The following is a 26021-nucleotide window of genomic DNA, read 5'->3' on the forward strand; positions in this document are numbered from 1 at the left end:
CCTATCCTAGCTTCGGCCACCGTCCCCCAGGTACGCCTCTGTGAGTGCGCACTGCCGTGGGGAGGAGAGTGCCAGATCTTCTGTCTCTCCTTGCACAGGAGTACCTGGACCTGTCTGTGCCCCTGGACCAGTACTCTCCCAGCTTTCCCGACACCCGAAGCTCTACCTGCTCCTCAGGGGAGGATTCTGTCTTCTCTCATGAGCCGTTGCCGGAGGAACCCTGTCTGCCCCGACACCCAGCCCAGCTTGCCAATGGTGGACTCAAACGACGCTGACTAGCACCCCCATCCCCCCTGCCCAGACTCCATCGGCCGCTGTAACCCTCACCTCCTGACCCCTCCCTGTGGGACTCACTGCCTTCCCCTTTGCCCCTTTCCTGCTGGCAGGAGCCAGCTGCCTACTGGAGGCCTTCACCCCCCCCCCACCCCCCAGAGTTGGCCTCTCTTCCTCCTCCTCCTCCTCCTCACAACCTGCTTGTGAGAGAGAGGAGCAGAGCGGCAGGGCCTTGTTCCCGGCCAGTTCGTGCCCTCCCACATGTTGGACCAAGACCCCTCCCCGCCACCTTGGTGCAGTGCCTGGAGGCTGGGGAGTGGGAGGTGAGCAGACATGCCAGCAAGAGCGGACCAAGCTTTCCTGTGTTGGTTTTGTCTGCTTCCTGTGACCTGTAAGCTTGAGTTCTGGTGGCGGGGGCCTGGTCCTCAGGGCTACAGCAGTAGCAAGGGGAGGTCAGGCGCTCCAGGCCTCGGCTGAAGGTGGCCTCTGCTCCAGAGAGATGGTGCCAGGGGCTTATTAATTCTAATACTAGTTTGCTTTGCTGACCAAATACCTGGTACCAGAGGATGGGGAGGCGAAGGCTGGGAGCAGAGTCGTGGCCCTGGGGCCCAGCCCCACGCTTGGGGGCTTTGTATATAGCTATGAAGAAAACACAAAGTGTATAAATCTGAGTATATATTTACATGTCTTTTTAAAAGGGTCGTTACCAGAGATTTGCCCTTTGGGTAAGATGCTCCTGGTGGCTGGGAGGCATCAGTTGCTATATATTAAAAAACGAAAAAGAAAAAAAAAAGGAAAATGTTTTTAAAAAGGTCATATATTTTTTGCTACTTTTGCTGTTTTATTTTTTTAAATTATGTTCTAAACCTATTTTCAGTTTAGGTCCCTCAATAAAAATTGCTGCTGCTTCATTTTTATATGGGCTGTGTGACAAGGGAGAGGATGTCAGCTGGAAAGAAGCGAACCTCCTGGGCCCTGGGGCTGTGTCTGTGCCAAGGGCACCCAAGCTCCCTGCAGTGCGTCCTCACCACTTCCCCTCAGGTCCTGCACCAAGACCTCCGGGACAAACCTCCTACCTCTCCAATGCTTTTCGGAAAGGCAGGAAGAGACGACGTCGTCTGTGTAGTGGGCAGGAACCTCAGGGCACCCGAGGCGCTGGGCCCTGAGCCAAGGCCCTACTGCCGCCCTCAACCACAGATTGTTTCCTTAAAGGAAACTGGTGGGGTTGGGTGGGGTTGGAGGTCAGAAGGGGAGCTGGGGACCTACCTGGGAATAGCCAAGGGGTGGAGCTAGAGGGATTTAGCAGGAAAGCTACGGATGACAGGACATAGGGCCTGCAGAAACTCAAACCCAGATATGCGTCTCCCCCTTTATGTGGGTGTGGCTTTGTCTGTACTTATGTGTGAGGGAAAACTTGTCACCTAAGATCAGTTTGACATTCGAATCCCTTGTTTTCATGTCTCCCAGCTTCCTCTGGCTATGCTTCTCTCACCCGCGCCACCCCCCCCAATTCTTCCTGTGTCTATGACTAGACTTGTGTGTTGAAACTATCGCAGATTTTGGCTTCCTATAGTTCTTCCTGTATAAACTCCACCCCATCCCCCAGGAAAGGGGAAAAATTCTCTGAATGTTTGGTGTTTGGCTGCTTGGAAATTTTCTTTCTCTGCCACCTGCTGGTGATTGCTGCACTCAGCATGTGGGTCGCTGCTCCTCACAACCTCAGCCCGGAACCTGCAGGCACTCCGCCCCCACCCCCCCACCCCCCAGGCTTACTCTCTGCGCAATTACCACGAAATACAGAAGAAAGTTCAATTCGCTTTCATTTCTGCAGGGCAAACGGGATTGCTGCTTTAAGTTTGCTTTCTGAGAGCTAGCTCGTTAGGGGGCAGCTGAGGTGTTGGCCACTGTTGTAAAGTTCTCTCCTACCCTCATGTCTCTGTAAATACGCGTCTTGTCAACATATTACAGTTTGTGTTTGTGTTTAAAGAAGGCGTAATTTGGTGAACAGAGCCAGGAAATGAATTTCTGCTCTTAAAATCATTTGCTTGGAGACCTTAGAGTGGTGTCTTTCCTTCTAAAATACTGACGATCATCTCGCCTCAGCCCTCCCTTGAAGCAGTGTTGTGTGAGTGGATGGAGGATTTCCATGCCTTAGGGAAGGTGCTGGAGAACATACAGCGCTGTTACTAAGACCGTAGCGTCCTTGCTGTTACCACTCCAATCACCCACAAATTCCCCCAGAGACGGAGCTGGCTGTCTAAAATAAAAGATAGTAAAATCGACCTGAGAGAAAATGAAATGGCCATTTTACTTAGATAACCAGACGGGGTCTCCTGAGGAAAGGAGTCCAGTCTATCTAATGAAGACGTCGTGCCGTCAGAGGCACTGAACCTGTCTGGTTTCCATAGGGTTCAAAGATTAGGGCCTGGGATCATCATGCCATTAATCAATACTGCCTTTCCACCATTTATAATTGCCGTAGACTGGAGAGCGTCAGTCCCTAGGCACCACTAATGTACTCTATTGATCCTCAAGTGAGAAAGATTGACCTTCAGATGAAGCAAGAAATCTGTTTCCATGACCGTGAAGCCGCCATGCCCGGCAGTCTCCACTGGGAGGAGCCAGCAGGCCAAGATCTCAGTCAACGTAGCGGGGGGCTGTGCCACTCAGCTTCCAAGTTCCCTAGGTCTGACCTGACCTCCAGGGAGCTAACTGGTAGTGACTGGGAAATCTTCAGCCTAGGTTTGACAGCACGACAGTGTATTTGATGTCACCATTGTGACTGGTGCTGTAACAACTGAAGGACAGAATTACATGTGGCACAGGTGTGGGTCTGTAAATGTCAGGTGCCACCAACACCTCCGTGTTGGGGCAAAATGCTCTCTGAATGGGATGCCGACCAAATCGGACAGCACCACTGAGGTCTGGTCTTATAAACTGCCTGCAGTCCCACCCAGTGGGATGATTCGCAGATGGCACAGCAAAGCCTAGGCATCTGCAGGGAAGGAGCAAGCTTTGTAGCATGCTGGCATAGCCTCCCACCCCTCTCTCTCAGCTGAGGAGAGCCAAGGGGATGGAAGATCAGCAAGAACCCAGCTGTTGAGGAAGATTCAGCCTGGGGCAAGGTCCCTCCAGGTTGGCACCTAAAACCCTTCAGGGCCACATACAGGACACTGCCTCCCAGATGCTTGTGTTGGAGCAGAGAAGTGACCCATTTAATGACTGTGCTGGTGCTAATGGGGCACCCCTCTTCCTGACTCCCTCAGTGACCTCTCGATGGCAGCCTGAAGGCAAATGCTATAAGCCAGGACTGTGCCCCAACCAGAGTTGGTTGGTAACTATTTACCAGAACTGCTAGTTCGGTTTCAGCAGGGGCTAGATGTAAAAATCCCATACAGCCCAACAGCCAAGGGCTCTAGGTGATGAGACCAAAGAAACATCCTGACTTCTTTGACCTATGATCCAAAGAATGGGAAGAGGAGTGTGTTCAGTGTCTCAGTGCCTCTATGTAGAAAAAGGGTGAAGGCCAGCCAGCTGGAGCCAGAACTGACCAGGGGCCCCTTGCCGTAACCATTCCCACTCTGCCTTGTAGGAAAAGCCAGAAAGAACTGCACAACAGCCTAGCAGTCCTTATAAATCATTCAGCTAAGACAGGATTGAACAAGTTAAGTAACTAATCCCTTCTCCACATTCAACACTTGAAATGTGAGCTAATTAAAATAAACACCCATGGTTTTAAAAATGGGAGAATTTATTGTGAATCACCTTGCGAGGCCAATGGGGAGACCCAGCGAATGCTGTGTAGTAGGGATTCATCATTCTTGAGGAACTGGAGTGCATTAGCAGGCCAGGGTGGGGCTTTCCCTCTGGTGGAGAGGAGCTTAGAAAGCATTGTAAAGTACAGATCTTTGCTGGGAAGCACTGATGACAGTCCTCACGTAGGTGATCCCAGACAGGAAGATTGGAGTTGCACTTGGTTTCAATGACTCCCATCTAACCGCTTTCAGTTTCACCGAGAGTGAAGAAAACCAATCTCATCCCCCACAAACCGAAAACACCTCTTTCTTTCTAAGCACTCCCCAAGGGAAGAAAGCTCTTGGGTCAGCTGCACGGCAAGGTATTGAGTTTTATCAGAACTGACCATCCCGAAAACCCCAAACATAAGTATCTGAACATAATACTCGTTACTGGGTAGCTCAGGGATTGTGTCAGACTCTTAACCACCCCGATGACTAACAAATGGTCTTGTTTGTGAAAGACACACACACCAGAAAAGCATACACCCAGCACAGACAAATGGTTACGTCTTAAACCCGTAATTATGTTTCCTGGCAAAATGGTGGCTAATGAAAGCCACGTGTGCTGGAATAGTGGCGGCCTCCCAGATTCCTGCAGGCTCCGAGGGCCCCAGAGGGGGAGCCTCTGAGCAGCCGAGCAGCAGCCAGGCCTTGTGGATCGCCAGTCTGTTGAACTCCTGTTTTCTTCTCCAGAAAGCTTTTTCTTCTTCATATCCGGAAAGGCCTTACTGGGGAATAAGCCCATTCCATCCCATTAAGGTGCTTTGTTTCCAGGGCACTATTTTTACTGATGGATCCCTGGTTTTGGAGTTTCCAAGTTCTTACTTGAATCTAAGGTGCCAAGCTGATTCCATTATGCAAAAAAAGTCCTCCCTTAAAGGACATGCACACGAATATGAAGCTGTTCAAAAATAACACGGGGAGGGGGCTTCACATAGTTTAGTGGGATGACGTCATGGTACAGAGGAAGGTGGCTTTGAGATTATATTTCTAAATGGTCTGAAGTTGGTCTCACTGCTGGCGTCATCTGGAAGGGTTACAAGGCCTCAAAGGACTGCCCCAAGGACGACACGGCTGATCTCTGCTTAAACCAGACACAGCATCTGTCTGAGCTGGATGGTCCTGCATGGATGCCACCGCTGCGGGCAGGAAGCTGACGACTGAGCTTCATCTCCCATGGTCCTTATGCACCTTTAGAACTTGCCTTGCTGTTCTGCGTTGCCTTTTGTGATTCGGCCTGGAGGGTCTAGGTACAAAACATAAGGACTTTAGGCACTGCTCACAGCGAGATGTGGAAGTTCCTCAAGAGCCCCTTTTCTGTTTTCTTAATCAAATGACAGAGCACAAAGTCAACTCCAAGTTTGCAACTTACCTTAATTATAAAATTTAAAAAGACTTGCAAGCAAGGACCCAGGGTGTCCGGCCCTGGGTGTCTATGTGTTGGCTGGCTCTCTTCTTTGGCCTTTGGGGGCCAGTTGAGCCAGTCAACCTCTCCCAGGACGCCCCTGCCACATCCTTGTGTCAGGCTTTTGCCCTGTCGCAGATTCTTTGACCCAAAGGGGAAAAGTGGATAAATAAGTAATTTCTTATTTACATACATTTCTCCTAGGATTTAAATTGCTTTCCTGCTAGTATTTCCTGACATTTAAAGCCTGTGCAAAATACACAACATATGGGAACTATTTCCATCTGGCACAAAAGAAAATAAGAGTCTGCCTATATTATAATGAGCTTCTAGACTTAATGTGTTGAGGCCTCATCCATGACTGCACTGGTTGGTAAGCTGGGGTTTTTGGGGGGGTTTTTGGGGGGGCTTTTTGATAACTGAATTTTAAAAACGTAGTGGTTACGACACGATGAAAGTTCAGCCTACAACTTCCTGTTTGGATGACAGGAAGAAGCATGTGGTGTTTTGCAATAGTAACAATTCTAGATCCTCACTGCCCTTAAAAATAACTAGACCAAAGGTGTTCTTTTTTCAGATACTCACAGCTTCTTTAGCAGAAGTGATGGGTCCCTCAGGTAACGGGATAGGTGTCGATGGTGTTATGGGGGATGACGGAACCGGCGGCAGCTGTATAAATTCTTCATCCTTTAAGAGCAGAACTGAGAGTTGGGTTACTGATTTAAAACAGAATGGGTCTTAGATCTATAGTCACACTGCTGAGACCCCCAGGAACGTGTAACTACCACCTCTTCCACGACAGGATTCAAAAGGCTAAATTTGGAACCTAATTACATAGAGCCAAATGTTGACCTAATAGTACAATAGTACAATAAATAGTCCTGATTAAAGAACACCATGGTATTGAAATTCAGTTTCACTGAGAGTTAAAAATGGATAAATTGGGGCACCTGGGTGGCTCAGTGGGTTAAAGCCTCTGCCTTCAGCTCAGGTCACGTTCCCAGGGTCCTGGGATCGAGCCCCACATCGGGCTTTCCGCTCAGCAAGGAGCCTGCTCCCCTCCCCCAGGTCTGTCAAATAAATAAATAAAATCTTAAAATTTAAAAAAAGGATAAATTAACTTATTTTCATGTTGAAACCTAATTAATCAAATGAAAAGTAATAGTCTAACCTTAGTTCCCTTCAGTGGAGGTGCTAAATCCACCAGTGTCTCCTTAGATCCAAGAGAAGTAGGTGATTCCACAAGAATATCTGTTTTGGAAGACTAGGAAGAGAAGTATTTTATACGAACATCAGCTTTCTGCTCTTCCTACAACTCAACTTTTACAGTAGTTAATGCTTTCTAGCGCAACTTGCTTTCCACTCACTGAATCCCTAACTTCTTCAACTCTGCCCTTTAGGAGAATGTAGGAAGCAGGCCCCTGAAGCAGCAACTTAGTATCACTGAGTGGTGTACATGCAAAGTGGCCCTTGAATGAGATTCTAGAATTAAAACTCCTTGGTCGGGGTGATTGGCTGGCTCTGTCAGTGAAGCATGCAACTCTTGGTCTCAGGGTTGTGAGTTTGAGCCCCATGTTGGGTGTAGAGATTACTTAAAAAATAAATTAAAAAAAAAAAAAGTCTGCGGTCATTAAGCTACTGATTTGCCAATTCTGGTCCGGTTTTCAGTCTGGCAAAAAAAAAGTTGCCTTTTCTCAGTTACTCATCAGTTTCTAATAGTATTAATACAACTTAGTCAAAATTATTATCTTTATCATTTTTGGTGTCTAATAATGGTAAGTTTGTCCGATTTATTATTAAAATGGTAGGTGCTGCTTAACAGAAGCTCCTGCAACATGAGGAAAATGGAAGACATGGTATTTTGAGAACAGCTAGCTAACCTATCTTCAAGAATTACAATTAGATTTGAAAAGTAAATATGTCACTGCTCTTTGGAAATATGTAATTGTTTTGTGTACTTGGGAGGGAAAAGAGCTACATATATCCTAAATTATAGTATATTTAACTTGATGTCCCTAAATTCTGTATAGAACCTAGCATGCTACTTATTCTCATTCTGTATATATGGAAAACAAGTTTAAAAGCATGGATTAAAAAAAGAAAAGAGCAACAAATAAAATGCCTAGGAACTTGTCATTTTGTCCTTAATTTCTAGGTCTTTCTCAAACATTCCAGAAAGTGGCATCTGGCTAAAGTGTTTATGCCCCACTAGAATAATTCTGAGAACATAGATTAAGCTCTGAGATATTGTACTATCCCAAGATTTCCTTGCACCTGAGAGCAGTCTAAGAATGACAAATTTGGTCAGTCTTAAAGACCAAATACAGAGTAAGAACCAGGTAGGCTGCCTTTTAAAAGATGGTATAGGTTCCAGAATTGCTCCCATTCTCCCTAGAATCCTTCCTGAACAAAGCCCAAATCTGATTAGTCTCTGGAAATATGGAAAGGCAAAGCAAGAGGGTGTTCCCCAAAGTGTAATTTTCATGCTGGACTTCATATCATTTCCCTTGGCTTGTCCAAGGAGTCACTAGCATAACTAAATTAAAACGGATGGGTCCCCACTCCAGAGAACTTGGATTCATCTGCTACACCACACATGCAGCATGTTCCACAATGGTCTCTCTTTCTCACTTGTGCAGATTCTGACTTAGACATGAAGCCACAAAGCAGAGAAGTGAGAGGCCCCTTCTGACCAGAGCAAGATGCTCTAGTGATCGGGCCAATCCTGGGTTTTACAGTAAAACGCTGGGGGTGGTGAGGGGGTGGCGGGGAGCTACTGAATTAAAGGCAACAAAAAATGACTAAGAAAATGAGTGGAAGGAAGACAAAAAGTTTACATTCTAGACTGGCCTTTCGTCACTTCAAAATTAATAGGAATCTCGACAAATGAAATGGACATGAAAGACGAGGAACCATTCAGTCTCAGAAGAGCAAGAGGCCACTAACGAAGACTCTAGATGGTTCAGGAGAAGGAATAAACTGGATTCCTAAATCAAGCTGAGACAAAGACAGTAAGAGCCCTATAGCTAGAGTTAGCTTTAGCAATTTTAATTTTCTTAAGGAATTTAAAAAAAGATTTTAAAGCCCACTGGACCAAGTGCCAAAAGACACTCAAAAAGAAATGTCCTCCCTAACTGCAAGAGGAAATAAGACATTTGTAGAGAGGCCCCAGTTACGGAAATCCACATCCTGGGTACTCACCTCCCCACTTAGAGGTATCTCGATTGGCTTTGGCTTCACATCGATCAGGTAGAAGGTTCGTGACAGAAGCAACAGAGAAGGAGGGACATTCTCCTTCAGGTGGAGGTCCTGCCACTGGAAATGGGAAGAGAATAACACAGGACAGAATTCCAGCATGTTCAAACTGGGCGTGACTCACCATCACCAACCGCTTCCCTAGTTTCATCAGCTTCCCCAGGCACATGCTGGGGAGCAGTGGCAGGACAAGGGTGAGAACACTAGTCTCCTGGCTTCGGCACCAGTGGCTGGAGTCTGTTACCCGCCTCGCAACAGTGGGAGCCTCTCTTAGAGAGGGAGCGTTCCAGTCACCTCTCAAATCCACTGCGGATTGAAGGAGCGGGGGATCTTCTCTTAGACACAGAGCAAGTGAGGGGAAAGAATAAATAAGCCTCACTCATAACCAAAGAAATTAAAATGAGAATGAGATGTGATTTTCAAGTACCAAATGGCCAACCTTTAAAAAAAAATAGACACATAGCTATATACATATATACTTAGGTAGATAATACATGTACGAGACAAAACTCAGAAAGCAAATAAAATATGATCAATACCAATAAACCTGCCTTCTACTCCCATCCTTTAACCACCCTGTTTCCCTCCCTAGAAGCAACCACTGTCACCAGGTCCTTACGTACTCTCCCAAAGTATCCTGTGGATAAACAAACACACATTTGTACACTTTTCATCTCCACAAAAAAGGCAATATATACACATTGTTCTATCCTTTGCTTTTTTTCACTGAAATATCTTGGAGATCGATCCATATGCGTGGCTGTGGAGATGCCTCCTTTTTAACCATCCGTAAAGGATCCCACTGTTGCATGAAAAGGCCATAATTTGATTATTCTCCTATTTATGAACTTGAGCCTATTTCCAGTCTTTTGTTATTATATATGGTGTTGCAGTGGATAATTTTATAGATATGTCATACTGCACAAGTGAAATTTCTAGGTCAAAGTGAATGCATTTTTAAATTTTGAAAGATTCCGTGGAGGTTTTCAGTAGCAATGCATGAGTGCCCCTCTCCCTAACCCTCAACAACACGGTGTGTTATCAAACTGATCTATGCCAACTTAACAGGTGAATGTGGTATCTGTTTTATCTTCTTATGAAGTTAAGGTGTTTCATATGATTATCATCTTAGAGTTTCCCTTCTGTGAAATGCCTGCCTGTATCCTAACACAAGAATTTCTGAGTAATACAGTGTTGACTATCATACGTTGTTGGATCGGTATCCTCACTCCTTTGTGGGAAAAATGTACACTTTCAAGAAAGCTATTTGACAGTATGAATCCATTTAATACTCTATGTTCAAGAAATAAATGATTTTAGGGCACCTGGGTGGCTCAGTGAGTTGAGCCTCTGCCATTGGCTCAGATCACAGCCTCGGAGTCCTGGGACCAAGCTCTGCATCCGGCTCTCTGCTCAGAGGGGAGCCTGCTTCCCCCTGTCTCTCTGCCTGCCTCTTTGACTACTTATGATCTCTCTCTCTGTCAAATAAATAAATAAAATCTTTAAAAAATTATTAAAAAAAAGAAATAAGTTATTTTAAGAAACTTTCCCTACAATATGTTCATCTTCCAGCCAGAGCAGGTCCAACATGTAAAAGGAAATAGCTACCTGACGTGGTTTCAAAGTCACAACAATTGCTCCTATTCCAAAATAATTTGTGTATGCTTTATAGCATTTATTATAGTTACAAGAATGAGAGTTCCATTTTTTAAACTTACTTTTATTTTCTTAAAAAAGATTTTATTTATTTATGACAGAGAGAGATAGTGAGAGAGGGAACACAAGCAAGGGAGGAGCTGGAGAGCGAGATGCAGGCTCCCCTACCGATATGGGGCTCCATTCCAGGACCCCAGGATCATGACCTCAGCCAAAGGCAGATGCTTAACTAACTGAGCCACCCAGGGGCCCCAAGAATGAGAATATTAATAGGAGTTACTGCTTTGATTAAAAACATTGATGCTCTGGGATACCTATGCTCAGTCGGTAAAGCATCTGACTCTTGGTTTTGGCTCAGGTCATGATCTCATGGGTCATGGGATCAAACCCCACCTTAGCCCCACATCTAGCTCCGTGGTCAGCGGGGACTCAAGCATGCTTAAGATTCTCTCCCTCTGTCCCTCCCCCAACTCATGTGTGCAGGTGTTCTCACTCTAAAATAAATAAGTCATAAAACAAAAAAACACTGATGCTCTTAGTTAAAATATGTTGTCAGTGGGAAAATATTAAACATCTGTTGCCAAAGCTAACACTTTATATTGGCTTGGGGTACTAACTGGAAAGTAGTCCCAGGTAAAGCCCTCAGGCAAGGCTTAGACCTCCAGATGGATTCACACACAACAGGCCCTGGATTCAAGAATTTTGCCCAGGCCCTTAAAATACCCTGAGTATGTAAAATTCTAAGGTGGCCCCAAGATTCCTAGTCCCTAGTGTACCCACACCTTCTCCCAGTTATTCAAACATGAATCTAGGTGCTGCTGTGAGGGGTTTTGCAGAAATAATTAGGACCCCAAGTCAGCAGAACTGAAAGCAGGAAGTTATTTGAGGAGGTCTCACCTAATCACGTGAGGCCTTTAAATCTGGAGCTAGAGTTCAAAAAGGGGAAGTCTGAGATGTGAGGCCTATGGGGGGCTAGAGTGTGAGAAGCTCTCCTTTCCTGGCTTTGCAGAGGGATGGGACCTAGAGGTAAGGAATGCAGGGGGCCTGCAGGGCTGAGGAGCCTGGGGCTGACAGCCAGTGAGGAAATGGGACCTCAGTCCTCCAGCTGCAAAAGACTAAATTCAGCCAACACACTGAATGAGCCTGGAAGTGGAATCTTCCCCCAGAGCCTCCAGAAAAAACACAGCCTGCACTTCTGATAGAACTTGTAAGCTGGGGTGCCTGGGTGACTCAGTCGTTTATCAGTTGCCCTCAGCTCAGGTCGTGATCCTGGGGTCCTGGGATCAAGCCCCGCATCAGGCTCCCTGCTCAGCAGGAAGCCTGCTTCTCCCTCTCTAACCCTCCCTGCTTGCGCTCCCTCTCTTGCTGTGTCTCTGTCAAATAAATAAATAAAATCTTAAAAAAAAAAAAAAAAGAACTTGTAAGCTAATAAATGGGGTGCTGTTTTCAGCCACTAAGTTTGTGATTGTTGTTTATGCAGCAACAGATCCAAAGGCATATGTCACCTGATGTTTATAGCGGCGTTATCAACAATAGCCAAGTCATGGGAAGAGCCCAGTGTCCATGGACTGATGATTAGATAAAGAAGGAATAGAATACTACTTAGCTGTCAAAAGGAATGCAATCTTGCCATTTGCAATGACACGGATGGAGCTAGAGTGTATTAAGCTACGTGAAATAAGTCAGAGAAAGACAAATACCTTATGATCTCACTCATATGCGCAATTTAACAAAGAAAACAGATGAACGTATGGGGAAGGGGGGAAGGAGAGGGGGAAACAAACCGGAGGAGACTCTTAAGGATAGAGAACAAACTGAGAGTTGATGGAGGGAGGGGGGACGGGGGATGGGCTCGATGGGTGATGGGTATGAGGAGGGCACTTGTTGTGCCAAGCACTGGGTATTGTACGTGAATGGTGACTCACTGAATTCTACTCCAGAAACCAATATTGCAGTGTATGTCAATTAAGTGAAACTTAAAAAAAAGAAAGAAAACTGACAGAGTACCCTGTCTCCATCAAAAATAAATCTAGCTTCTTCAGCGTCCCACTGCTCAATTAAAGAAGGCACATTAGGTGGGACGGCTCGCCTGAAAAACAGAAATCAGAGTGAGGTCTACAAAGCGCAGGGGACAGAGTTCTAGTGGAAAGGGCCCCGGAGAGCTGCGACTTGCCTCTGTGAGCTGCTGTCTCAGTTGTTCCTCAGTGAGACCCAGGGATCTCATCCCCCGGGCCCTGCAGGCTGCTTGTAGTTCCGACACGCTCAGAGCGCTCACCCCTTCTTTGGCAATTACCTGAAAGTAACATAAAGAATGGTACTGGCCCTTTTGGTTCCAGTTTTACCGAATCCCAAATTCCAACAAATCAGGGGCCACACCTGTCCTCTCGCTGGCTAAAGGTGCAGCAGCTGAAAATGAAGGGAATTCTGCAAACTGGTATTAACACTATCAGAAATAGTCCCAGGACTCCTCTCCAACACTTTTTCACCAAAGTAATCCTCTCCCCTCTCGATGTGCGTTTCCCCTTCATGGCAGCTTTAGGATTCATTAGAAAATATTCCGCGTGACAAGCTCTCAGTGCACCATTTGCTGGTGTCCCAGTGTCGCCCTTCCCCTTACCATCCTCCTACCTCCATCCGGGAACGGCCGTAACTCGGGTCCACAAAACTCGCTCGATACACAATACGGTTTCTGCTTGGTGTGACCCAAAACTAGGGTACTTCTGGGACCAGTACTGTTTATTCCAAAATTCTGAAAGCAACAGCTGAAATCTAAATGAGGCCACCGGGATCATGCTTTCTCAGTTCTGGGAATCTTGCTCCCTCAGGCAGAATGCTTGAAAGCAGCTGATTCTGATTCAAAAAACATTCTTTCCATTTTTTAAGAGTCTAATTAGCAGTTAACGATGCCTTTCCCCCATCAGATGTCTAAGCTGGGCTCTCCCTCCCTGCGTTATGCCTTGCCACTCCTTCTTATCAGACTAACTCACCCAGCAGAATATTTACGTCGGTGCCAGCTCTGAGGAAGGGGAGCTGAGGTGTGAGGGCAGAGCCCTGTCCTTAGTAATGGAAGACTCAGGAGCCTCCTGGGCTGCTGTTCCTTCTAGCGGGTCCTAACTGATGTAGATTACTAAATCACTAACTGCTTATGAGGGCATTCTCCAGAAAAGTGCGTCAGAGTATGACAAACAACTCCTGAAGTGAGTAATGAGGGTTCAGATTGTCATGGTAATGATTGTTTAAACTGCTCAGTGGTTTGCCAGAACCCGTCCAGGGGCAGATCTAAGAGAAGATACAGCTCTTTATCACGAAGTCACCCTAAAGGATCTCCCAAGCCGGGCTAATCCCCTGACAACTACAGTTCAGCTCTTACTTCATCATCTGCTTTTATAGACTTTAGTTTCATCAGAAGTTGAAAGCGGAGCAAATTGTTGGTTCCAAAGGCCTGCAACTCTAGAAGCTTGCAGAGGGCAATCAGCTGAGGTCGATCTAGGCTCTCCAGGGTGAGCTGATCTTCAAACAGTTTGGAAAATCGAACTATCTCCTTTGTGCTGGGCTTGTGGCCTGTCTGGACCTAGGCAGTGGGACAAAGAGGTTCATTAAAATGTGTTTTGTAGGGCTCCTGCGTGGTTCAGTCGGTTGAGCATTAGGCTCAGGTCATGATCTCATGGGCCATGGAATGGAGCACCATGTTAGGCTCTGAGCTCAGACGGGAGTCTGCTTGAGATCATTTCTCTCCCTCTGCCCCTCCCCCCACTCATGTACACTCTCCCTCTCTAAAATAAGTGAATAAATCTTTTTTTAAAAATTATCAACTATAAAATGTATTTCTTAATTTAACCTTCTCTGCATACTATTTGAAATACACACCAAAGCACATTCATAGACTCTGTCTTACATCTGGAAATGGGCCCTGTGGGACCAAGAAGCATAAGGAAGTCTCCAAGTCAGCCTAAGTCAGCTGAAAAATCAGGAGTAGTTCAGAAGTTTAACTCTACATCTACGGTTCTTTCCAATACATGACTGCTGTAAGGTAGGTTTTGTACACTCTACTGTAAATGTTTGCAATATTGTATGTGTATAACTTAGATATTTGCCAGAGACTGTGAACAATCTGGACAATCCACAATGACATGAAACTTTCATATAACCGCCAGCCTAGAAGTTGCTTCCACAACCTCGGTGTGTACCTAGAAGTGTAACCACAAGAGACTGACACCTGTTTGACATAGGAGGAGAACTGAATGGAGTCCTCTCCCAGCTTGGCCCTGTTCCTCCTGGCCATTTCTGTAATCGTTTCTTGAAGAAATTTTGCTAGTTCCAACTTCGCAGCCATTTTCTTTTTCTGTTTTTCCTCCTTAATAACGGAAGAGGAGAAAGTTAATCGATCCTTCAGGTTTACAAGTTCTTAGATAAAGATGAGAGGAAAAGAATTGTTACCCTTGTTATCATTCATCCCTCTTTTGCAACTTAAAACGATTTTCAAACCTAGTTAAATGGGTTTTGTGAGAACCAAAAAAAAGTAGTCTCTATCTGCAACTTGCCACCTTAATCTTACCCTTTATCTCTTACTAATACGATGGCCATAAATATTTGATAGATCCAAAATATCCCCTCAATGGAAGGCTTTGTCATTATTTAGAATGAGATATTAGGGGCACCTGGGTGGCTCAGTGGGTTAAAGCCTCTGCCTTCGGCTCAGGTCATGATCCCATAATCCTGGGATCGAGCCCTGCATTGGGCTCTCTGGTCGGCGGGGAGCCTGCTTCCCCCTCTCTCTCTGCCTGCCTCTATGCCTACTTGTGATCTCTGTGTGTCAAATAAATAAATAAAAACTTAAAAAAAAAAAAAAAAAGCTTTAGAATGAGATATTATCTCTTAGTCTGGTATAAACCATCCTGGCTGCTAGCTGAGCCAGCCCCCGATCCCAGAGTGGGCCCAGATTTTGTGTGGGCCACAAACAAAGAAAACTAGGAAATTAACTCTATGCTAGAGTATCATATAACTTCAGTACAAAACAGATACAATTAGGGCGCCTGGGTGGCTCAGTGGGTTAAGCCGCTGCTTTTGGCTCAGGTCATGATCTTAGGGTCCTGGGATAGAGTCCCGCATCGGGCTCTCTGCTCAACGGGGAGCCTGCTTCCCTCTCTCTCTGCCTGCCTCTCTGTCTACTTGTGATCTCTCTCTGTCAAATAAATAAATAAAATCTTTAAAAAAAAAAAGATACAATTAATTATAATACACTGACTTAAGTGTTATGACAGATATAAACAAAGTACTACACAAAAGAGAATTAAATGTACATTCCTTTTATTATTATTGTTTTTAAAGCAATCTCTACTCCACAGGTGGGGCTTGAACTCACAGCCCTGAGATCAGGAGTTGTATGTTCTACTGACTGAGTCAGCCAGGTGCCCCTAAATGTATACTCTTAAGACATGATGTTAATGCGTACTTCTAAAACCTCATTTATTATCAGAAATGCAGTGTGGTAGCATTGTTGAAATAACCATAGTCAGGGGCATCTGGGTTGCACAGTCAGTTAAGCATCCAACTCTTGGTCTTGGCTTGGGTTCGTGATCTCATGGTCATGAGACTGAGCCTTGCGTCAGGCTCCATGCTCAGCGCAGAGTCTGCTTGGGATTCTCTCTTCCCTTTCCCATTGCCACTCCCACTCATGTGCTTGCTCATTCTCTCTCTAAACTAGATAAACAAATCTTTAAAAAAAATAATAACCATGGTCAGGACTCGGGGATGGAGAGGAATAAGATTTTCTATGTTTGTTTTTTTTTTTGAAGTTGCCCAAGAGATTCTAATGATTAACCAATCATAGCAATCATGAATTTTTAGAAAAATCTTAAAAGACTCAACCAAGGGGTGCCTGGGTGGCTCAGTGGGTTAAAGCCTCTGGCTCTGGCTCAGGTCATGATCCCAGAGTCCTGGGATTGAGCCCTGAATTGGGCTCTCTGCTCAGCAGGGAGCCTGCTTCCTCCTCTCTCTCTCTGCCTGTTTCTCTGCCTACTTGTGATCTCTGTCTGTTAAAAAAAAAAAAAAAAAGACTCAACCAAAAAAAAAAAAATCACACAACGCCAGTGGCAATGCCATCATTAGAACCCATTTAGTTATCCATTTCCTATATCCATATCCAACCACCTATTCATTTATTTATTGAGCATCTACCTTGCACTAGGTACTGGGGATAAATTGAGCAAAAACAGATAAGAATTCCTGCCCTCATGGGACTTTAGTCTAATGGGAAAGACAAACATTAGTGACTAATGATCATCCAGTAATTCTACAAATTAAAGTATAATAAATAAGTACTACGGGGGCGCCTGGGTGGCTCAGTGGGTTGAGCCGCTGCCTTCGGCTCAGGTCATGATCTCAGAGTCCTGGGATCGAGTCCCGCATCGGGCTCTCTGCTCAGCAGGGAGCCTGCTTCCTTCTCTCTCTCTGCCTGCCTCTCCGTCTACTTGTGATTTCTCTCTGTCAAATAAATAAATAAAAAAAAAATCTTAAAAAAAAAATTAAAAATAAATAAATAAATAAATAAGTACTACGAAAGAGAAATGCATGGGTTCTCTGATCTGACATAAATAGAAAGTTTTGCTTCTTCCCATCGCCCACCCCCACAACTTCCTCCCCCCACCACACCACCTCTCTCTCTCATTTTCTCATTTGCTTTAGTCCATGGAAAGAAAAGAAAGAGAACGTATCTTCTAAAACTGTAGCCATGGGGTGTATGGATGTGTATCTGGGGAATGAGCAGCATTGAGGAATGAGGAATCTAGATAAATCACTTCCTTTCTCCCCCACCTTCCTGAATTCATGAACACATTCCCTGGAATCCCACAGTATTTATTCTAGGTCCTGATTATCTTAAAGGTAAGTAAACTAAACCATAGCCAGTCAAATATGCCAATTTGATTCTACCCCTTACGTGTACCTCTAACGTATCTTCAAGTTTTTCTTTTTTTTTTAAAGATTTTATTTATTTATTTGACAGACAGAGATCACAAGTAGGCTGAGAGGCAGGCAGAGAGAGAGAGAGAGAGAGGAGGAAGCAGGCTCTCTGCTGAACAGAGAGCCCAATGTGGGACTCAATCCTGGGACGCCGAGATCATGACCTGAGCCGAAGGCAGCAGCTTAACCCACTGAACCACCCAGGCGCCCCTTCAAGTTTTTATTCTTAATGCCACTTTCATAATTTAATCTCTCCTGCGCTACTGTAATAGCATGCCAGCCGGAAATCGGGAAATCCCTCCTTTGGCCCTGCCCTCTTCCATCCTTTTAGCCAGCAAAATCGTTTTTTCTAAAATACAGATCTAACTGTGTTACCCACCCTCTGCTTAAATTTACCTTCCATTATTCACCATGGTCAAAAGCAAAGTCTACATCTCTTAGGGTGGTAGACGCTTTCCAACCTGACCCCAACACATCACTCTGTCTCTTCCCTGCTCCACCCACAAAGCAGCACTCAGTGTCTCAGATTATGTCCAATTCTTTCACACAAGTAAGCCATTTTAGGTGCTACTCTTTCTATCCAGAAAGCCTTTCAAATGTTGCGGCAAAATTCTACCATCCTTCTAGTCTAGGTTGCATAGTTATCTCTTCTAGAAAACATTTCCTGATCCGATTTAAAAGTTGTCCTGTTCATCCTCTCATCATGTGGTTGTGCCTTCAGAGCTTGGTCCAGTAGAGTGGCACAGAAGGGAAAGAACAAAGGGGCTCCCTAGTTTTCCTAGTCTGTCACCATCACAGTGACCATCCAACGAGGACCCATCTTCTCTAGGACTATTCTCAAGAAAGAAAGGGTCTGCCTGGCTAAATCATGCCCACTGTTCAACTAGTCACTGCAATAACAGCTGATTTTTGTTCCCTTTATTTTTTTAATGGTGAAAAACAAGATAAATTCAATGGAAAGGGAATCATTTTTTTTAAACAAATGATGCTAGAAAAACCTGGTATCCACACATAAATAAGAAAATAATGAATCTTAATCCTGATGTTCCACCTCTTACCAAAATTAACTCAAAATGGATCAGAGACTTAAATGTAAAACTCAGAACTTTAAAACTTTTAGAAGAAAATGTAGGAGGGACGCCTGGCTGGCTCAGTCAGTAGAGCATGGGACTCTTGACCTCAGGGTCATGAGTTCAAGCCTCACATTGGGTATGGAGCCTACTTAAAATTAAAAAAAGAAAAAGAAAATGTAGGAGAAAACCTAAGTGACCTTGAATTTGGCAATGAGTTTTTAGATATAACACCAAAAGCATGATCTGGAAAAAAAAAAATACTGATAACTTATATTTAATTACAAAACCAAAAACATTAGCTCTGTGAAAGACAGTTAAGAAAATGGACAAGCCACAAGCTGGGAGAAAATATCTGCAAGATATCTGTTAAAGGACTTGTATCCAAATGTATTAAGAACTCCTAAAAGACAACAATTAGAAAATGAATACCTCCATTAAAAAGTGGGCAAAAGACAGATACATCCCCAAAGAAGACATACAGATGGCAAACAAGCATATGAAAAGATGCCCAGTATCATATGTCATCAGAGAATTGCAAACTAAAATAACAATGAGAAGTCACTTCACATCTATTAGAATGGCTGATATTCAAAGCACTGACAACATTGAAGGCTGATGAAGATACAGAGCTATGGGCACTCTCATTGCTGGTGGGAATGAAAAATGATACAGGGACTTCAGAAGACAGTTATTTTTTTTTAATGAAACTAAACATAGTCTTACCATACAATCCAGTAATTGCTTTCCTGTGTATTTAGGAATCCAAATGAGTTGAAAGCTTATGATCATAAAAAACAAACAAACCCCTGCACACAGATATTTATAGCAGCTTTATTCATAATTGCCAAAAACTGGAATCAAACACAATACCCTTCAACAGGTCAACAGAGAAACACCCCCTGGCACATCCATACAGTGAAATATTATGCAGTGATAGAAAGAAATGATCCATGACAGGACTATATACTGTATGATTCCAATTCTATGACATTCCGGAAAAGGCAAATCTACGGAGACAGTGCTTGCCATTGGTTGGGGGAGGTAGGAGGAACAACAGATGATGCACAGAGCATTTTTAGGGCAGTGGGTGATGGTAGATACCATGACATCATGCATTTTTCAAAACCCATAGAACAGTACAACACAAAGAGTGAAGCCAATGTAAAGTAGGATATTTAATATTATCTAGATATTGGTTCTTCAATTGTAACAAACAGATCACACAAATGCAAGACATTAACAACCAGGGAAATGGGGGGAGTATCCAAGATCCTCTGTACTTTCTACTCAATTTTTCTGTAAACTTAAAACTAAAGAATAGAGTCCATTTTTTTTTTAAGTTAAAAAGTCCTACATACCTTTTTGGATTCACTTTCAAAAGTTGATGGCAACATCTCTGGGAAGAATTTTAGAAATGCTGGTAATAAGAATTCCATGAAGGGTACAATTATGAAAACCATAAATGGAACCAGGCGGAAGAAATCAGCACAAGTCCTCAAGAGCTAAAGAATTAAATGCATACGCAATATTCATTATTTTAGGACATGCCCCAAACAAATATACAAAACCAAAAAAGCCTGCGTTGGTCCTTGAAGTGTTAAAAACCCTAGACAGATTTTCTGCAGCTGTGTATAAAATGGACCAGTAGGGTTTTCCTTTTTACTACTGCTCTGAAGTAACATCTATGAGATACCTTCAAGGAAATCTATGACAATCAAAACATATTGCTGGCATCATCTATTGTTAGCTTTCATCTATGTTAGCAGTCTGTACTTTAATAGTACAGTATCTGTCAAAAACTGATTTTTCAAAAGCATATACTTAATATATTAACACTACTTCCTATTTCAGGTGCACAGATCAAACCTGAAGCTTCTCAACCCCTTGGGGGAGATCAGAACGCCATTATAACCACTTTGTAGGCAAATATGCACAAATCTCAAGAATCTTGCCTAAGGTTGTACAGTATTTGTACAGACAAATAAGAAACTCCGGAAGAAACTGTGGTTCTCACTATCAGTTACTATTCCTACTTTGGGATTTTTGGGATCAGTTCTCAAGTGAGTTTAAAACTTGGTTCCCGAATCATTCAATTTAACTTTACATTTTCTGTCTCAAATATGATTCGTGCCTACCCTTCGTCTCTCTCGTCTGGTCAGCACCTGTCCGTGCAACAACCTCCAAACCATTCTGGCAGCAACTTTGGTGTCAATCCACAGCAAGTAGAATCCATTGTAATAATATTTAAGTTCATCCATAATTCTTTGTCTATAAGATCGCTTTTCTTCCTTAATCTTCGTGCCAGTTCCTTCTGCGGGCTGAGGGCTTGTCGCCTGAGGCTTTTTTGGGGTTTGCTGCAGTTGAGGTTTACCAGGGACCTCTTGTAACCAGCATGTTGATGTGTGCAGCTTCTGTATTATTCTAGCTCGTAGGTGAAGTACTTTATTGCCTGACTGATTAGGATAGGAGTACTTCTTGCTTACACAGTTTTTGATGTATGTTCTATTTAAATGGGAATCTGGCAAGTGAAGAAATGCAAATGATGGGGAATAAGAGCTGGTAGGATGGACAAAATAGCTAGGGAATCTGGAATAAAGAGCGACATCCTCTGAGTTGAGCACATACTGTTACCAACTTACAAACTAAAGAAATCAATATTTATATGGTTAAAATAAAGCAGCGGCTTTTAAGCCATATTTTAAAAGCAGATGATATTCACAAATGAAGGAAATATAACTTTTTACCCCAGTTGAAGAACAGTGTCACTTTATGTTTGAGTGATAGACTCTATGAGAAATATTAATAAGTTAATTCCTAAAAATAATTGCTATGTTACAAGTTAGAAACTCTGGAATTATTCCTGTGCCAGGGGCCATGCTAATCTCTGAACTGTTCCAATTTTAGTATATGCAGTGCTGACATGAGCGCAAAACTCTGCAACTATTAATTTAAAAATCTAACAGCAAACATTTTTCCACCAGGGGTTGTGTTTAAAGGTGTCGTCTTTATCTACTATCATAAAACAGGTGGAACACTTGCATCTTTGGTTACTCCGCTGACAATAGGAATATTGCTTGAACAAAACACTTCACAGCCTCTGTGGAAATTAACCAAACACATAATACTGGTTTGTCTGTGTGGTGCCTGTGGACTCCCTCAAATGAGAGGCATTTGTGTCCCAAATGCCCTTCACCTACAATTCCTTAAGAATGTTAGGAATAAGAACTAAAATTGGGCACCCCAGCTGGGGATCTCTATATTCTAGTTTTGCAACAGCTCACAATCTTCAGTTAAATTAGCACATCAGATTGTTTGAAAATAAAAATAAGACCCATCTAGGCAAAGAAAGTTCCTGGCAAAGACATTTCTTCTGGCAAAGAGATGGTTTTCCCATTCTTTCAGACTGTTTTTGAAGCATGCCAAGATAAAACACTTTTTGAAGGGCCAAAAGGGAAAATGTACAATGTATCTGGCACATAGTAAGTTCTCAGTGAATATTCTTTAGAATAAATAAGTGATAACAGGCCTACGAGCGCAGGTATATGCCCAGGCCTGGCTTGTTTGACAGCCATTTTGCTCATTTTTCTATCTAAGGGCCCATGCAACATTCATCAGTTACAGAGGTGTCACTCTAAAACCATTACATCTTCTCTCTTCCCTGTGCCATACATCTAAAGATTACTCAGCCCGAGTTCTAAGGCACATAGAAAAGCTAGGGTAAGTTTAAATACAATAAAATATCAGCTTCCTAAAAAGCAGTAGAGTTAAAGTCAACAAAGCTTTCATTTGTTGTGGAACAAGCCTATCTTTTTACATATATCTTTCTGGTCTAGAAAAAAGTTTATATAAATATTCCATGGCTTACCTTGTCCGGGCAATAGCTAAGACTGTTTTATAATTGTAGAAGGCCATACTTATATTTGTCTCAACTAGTCAACATAGGAACCTAGACAGAAGGATTAAGTAAACAATTCAGTATTTTAAGAACACATCAATTATAAAGATACCAGGATTTCAGTGTTTACTACTACAGAAATATAACTTTTTAGAAAATTTCCATATTCCGTTCAAGGTGTAAAATCTCTTCTCAAGATCATTTCCAACAATCATGAATGTTTTCTCAGCTTGGATTTGAGAATTGTACTTTTGATTTCCCAACAAATAGACATGATCTCTAACATCATGGTGCTCATGATGGTGATATGGTCTTTAAAGACTTTTTAATTTCTGGTCAATAACACCCAGTAACCTACTTGAATGGTTGCCAGGTATTTTTTTTTTTTTAAGATTTTTATTTGTTTATTTGACAGAGATCACGAGTAGGCAGAGAGGCAGGCAGAGAGAGAGAGAGAGAGAGGGAAGTAGGCTCCCCGCTGAGCAAAGAGCCCGATGTGGGGCTCTATCCCAGGACCCTGAGACCATGACCCTAGCCAAAGGCAGAGGCTTAACCCACTGAGCCTCCAAGGTGCCCCCGCTGCCAGGTATTTAAGAAGTTAAGCAATACACACTTATTTGTAGCCTAAAAATACAGGTAGGATAAAATATCCTGGATTTGTTTCAGTTAGCTTTTTCCCATACTTGGCCAAGTTGCCCCAAACTTTTAAAGATGAAAAGCAGGGGTGCCTGGCTGGCTAAGTTGGTAGAGCAGGCAAGTCTTGATCTCAGGGTCATGAGTTCAAGCCCCATGTTGGGCACAGAGCCTACTAAACAAACAAAAAATTATTCACTGACCACATTTATGTAGCAGTGAAGATAATACATGGTACCTACTAATCGTTCAAGTGGAGGTAAATTGGTTTCCTGTACTGATGATTCTCCAAAGAGTCCAAACTGAGCTATCCTTAAACAAGCTTTTTCAAAACCTTTCTCCATCCTGTAGTCCTTTTCAGCCAAGGGCAGCAAGGTGTTTTTTGGTAGTATCTCTTAGCGTCAACTTTGCTTTCCTCCAGCTGGAAAAGGCGCAGACCAGGGTGCTCTCCTGGATGGAAACCTCAACCACAGAGCTGACATTTTTAACGGGAGTTCAGAGAATACTTCGGACCGTCTAAACCCAAGCTAAGGGAGGGTGGTCTCCTGCTGGAGGCAAGCCACACCCGATCAGGCGGTTAACCTGCTCTCCGGCCCCTGGGCACTCCCGCCCGGAGCGGTGGGTAACCACTTCCTAGGCGGGGCCGGCCAGGAGCCCCGCCTGCGCCTTCGCACCGCCCACGCCCACACGCGGGGCCCCAGGCTCCCCGGGTTACCTTGCTTCTGGCCCTTGACGACACAGGGGGCAAAACGCGCCGTCGGCTTTTGTGCACGTAGTGTGTTGGTGGACTGTGTCTGCTGCGGCGGGGTGGGGGTGGGGGAGCGGTTCTTTGTGTTTGGGTGCGGGGATGGTGCAGGCACGGGGAGGACAACCTTGTTGGCGATCCAGGTTTATGGAAGGAGAAGCCCGGCGCCGGGTACGGAAGAGAGAGGACGAAGCGAAGCACGGAAGGAGGGGAAATGGAGGTTGAGCTCCAAAGCTGGGGGGCGGGCAGGGGCACGAGGTCATGGGCTTGAGGCGAGTGCGGTGGGGAACTGGAAGCTATCGGGAAACCTGGGCCCTGATGGGAAGAGCAGGATGCGGAGGGAGCGGGCTCCGGAGTAAAAAAGGCAGGCGAGGTCCACCAAGTAACAGCCTAAGGACTTGGCCAGCCCACCCCTACCTCCTCGGGCCGGCTCCCCGGAACGGCTGCCTCAGTCCTCCAGCCCCTTCCCAAACCTCCCTCGCCCAGGTCCCCAGCTAGAGGGGCCCCAGAAGTCTCTATGGCTCCACCTCTTTCCTATCCCGTTACGTCATTCTGAGTGACGACACCACCCACCAATGAGCTCTCAGATTATGGGGCGGGAGGGCGTCCTTCGGTGCGGCAGCCCTGGAAGTAGCCAAGGTCCAGTTCCCACCGGCAAAATGAATTCTCTGTTGGGTTTAGTTTAAGCAGAGTCTGTCCTGCGGCAGGGGGCAAGACTGACGCTTTTCCGCCTGTCTCTACTCTCTGGCGTGTAGGCTAACGTCCCCGAAAATGCTCGTTGAAGGCTAGATTAAAGAACCTCTCACCCTACCGATAGCGTAATATGCCTGATAGTCGCCATGGTAACCATCTTAAAGTCACGAATTACATCACTTAGATGTACTCTCCCCACCCCCAACCCCTACAAATCAACAACTGCCGCGGTTGGGATGGCGCGGAGAGCTCTACGGAGAGGCAGTGGCAGAAAGGGCGGGAATGGTTAGGAAAACCTCGCTTTCCCTTCTCCGGGGCCTAAGAGTGGAATGCTGTGAAATCCTCATATGGAAATCTGAATTCCACTAATTTGCTTTATAAATGCTCGCTTAGGGGCGCCTGGGTGGCTCAGTGGGTTACGCCGCTGCCTTCGGCTCAGGTCATGATCTCAGGGTTCTGGAATCGAGTTCCGCATCGGGCTCTCTGCTCAGCAGGGAGCCTGCTTCCCTTCCTCTCTCTCTGCCTGCCTCTCTGCCTACTTGTGATCTCTCTCTGTTAAATAAATAAAATCTTAAAAAAACAAATGCTCGCTTAAGAGGTATGATTTGTGATCAGTAGTTTGTGGAGAAATCTCAAATAACATTTAAGATATATATTCTAGTAACTGTGCAGTGACATAGGTACTGCAGGTTGGGGCACTTCAGTTCCTAGGTTGGGTAACTGAGCCGTCTTGGAAAAGTGATAGATATAGAAATGCTCTCGCTCTCCTGTTATCTCTACCCGTCCGTTTCATCTGGCTCTAGAAGGAAAACAAAATGTTTAGTGGATCCGCTTGGACTACCAGACAACAAGGAATCGTTTTCACAGGGAGAGTACTTAACACGTGAGCTGACCACAGAACTCACTCATCTGGGCTGCACATTTGTAAGAATGAAAGATGGCGGGTATTCAATTTCAGGTTTTGTGTTGTTGTTGTTTATGTAGACAGCTTTTAATCTACAAAGCATTTTTCGGCTTAAAACCAAATGGATCAACCGTGTTAAATAGGCAGAATTTTTCAGTTTGGCCACTAGAGGGCCCTTTGGGCATGTTGGATGCCCGAGTTTCCACATAAAGGTTTCACTTCACGTTCTATGTTTACTAGAATTAACAAAATCTACAAAGCCTTGGTCTCTCTCCCTTTCCTTTCCTGAAAATTTCCGAAGGGAAATTTTGAGCTTTAAGAGTCTAGATGGTTATAATTTTCACATTAATTCCACAGATTAATCACCGCACAAACATGAACATGTACTTTTCTGGAAAAGATCATAAAGATGCAAAAATATGCCTTTCAGTTCCCTGGGAGACATTTTATACCAGGAAATATTCTTATTCATGCATTGTATTCATTTACAAACAGGCACAGTAAAATCATTAAGTATTCATAAACCAGATGAATGATTCCAAGTTCAGTATTGGAAAAATGAGCTAGATTTTCTACTACGGTCACGTGTCAGCAGCAATCCTAATATAAAAAGGAAAGGGTTAAGAACCTTCCTGTTGAGGGACGCCTGGGTGGCTCAGTTGGTTAAGCGGCTGCCTTCGGCTCAGGTCATGATCCCGGCGTCCTGGGATCGAGTCCCGCATCGGGCTCCTT

General features: G+C 44.3%; 2 protein-coding genes across 17 annotated transcripts in view; one reads left to right on the forward strand and one right to left on the reverse strand.

Moving 5' to 3' along the window:
- FGFR1 (fibroblast growth factor receptor 1) overlaps positions 1-1190 on the forward strand; it is a 46379-nt gene extending 45189 nt beyond the window's left edge. For all 10 annotated transcript variants that reach the window (XM_059156341.1, XM_059156342.1, XM_059156343.1 and 7 more), the window contains one exon: positions 99-1190. In XM_059156341.1, the coding sequence (XP_059012324.1) occupies positions 99-275 (177 nt within the window). In that variant the 3' untranslated portion in view covers positions 276-1190. The remainder of the gene's footprint in view (positions 1-98) is intronic.
- A 2813-nt stretch (positions 1191-4003) lies between these two features.
- Positions 4004-24203, reverse strand: LETM2 (leucine zipper and EF-hand containing transmembrane protein 2). 7 transcript variants are annotated; one of them, XM_059156353.1, is made up of 12 exons: positions 23663-24203; positions 23190-23368; positions 22285-22365; positions 20555-21005; positions 19778-19921; positions 14603-14740; positions 13757-13957; positions 12560-12679; positions 8677-8790; positions 6647-6739; positions 6061-6162; positions 4004-5316 (listed from the first exon to the last, which is right to left on the reverse strand). In XM_059156353.1, the coding sequence occupies exons 3-12, from the start codon at positions 22329-22331 to the stop codon at positions 5254-5256; spliced, it is 1473 nt and encodes a 490-aa protein (XP_059012336.1). In that variant the 5' UTR covers positions 22332-22365; positions 23190-23368; positions 23663-24203; the 3' UTR covers positions 4004-5253. The 7 variants fall into 7 exon arrangements, with proteins under 7 accessions (XP_059012336.1, XP_059012335.1, XP_059012338.1 ...); XM_059156352.1 differs by having other exon boundaries at positions 23190-23409; XM_059156355.1 differs by having other exon boundaries at positions 24110-24192.
- Positions 24204-26021: the final 1818 nt, after the last annotated feature.

The sequence above is a fragment of the Mustela lutreola genome, chromosome 18 (assembly GCF_030435805.1).
Source record: "Mustela lutreola isolate mMusLut2 chromosome 18, mMusLut2.pri, whole genome shotgun sequence".
Taxonomy (NCBI): domain Eukaryota; kingdom Metazoa; phylum Chordata; class Mammalia; order Carnivora; family Mustelidae; genus Mustela; species Mustela lutreola.

What these genes read in the sequence shown, in the direction of transcription:
- LETM2 (XM_059156357.1), bottom strand. Translation starts at nt 22,331, where the DNA reads ATGGCCTTCTACAATTATAAAACAGTCTTAGCTATTGCCCGGACAAG. An exon ending in CTATAAAAGCAGATGATGAA is followed by an intron (nt 12,680 to 13,756) that starts GTAAGAGCTGAA and finishes TGTTACTTTCAG; the next exon opens with GTAATTGCCAAAGAAGGGGT. An exon ending in TGAGACAGCAGCTCACAGAG is followed by an intron (nt 8,791 to 12,559) that starts GCAAGTCGCAGC and finishes TCCCATTTCCAG; the next exon opens with TGGCAGGACCTCCACCTGAA.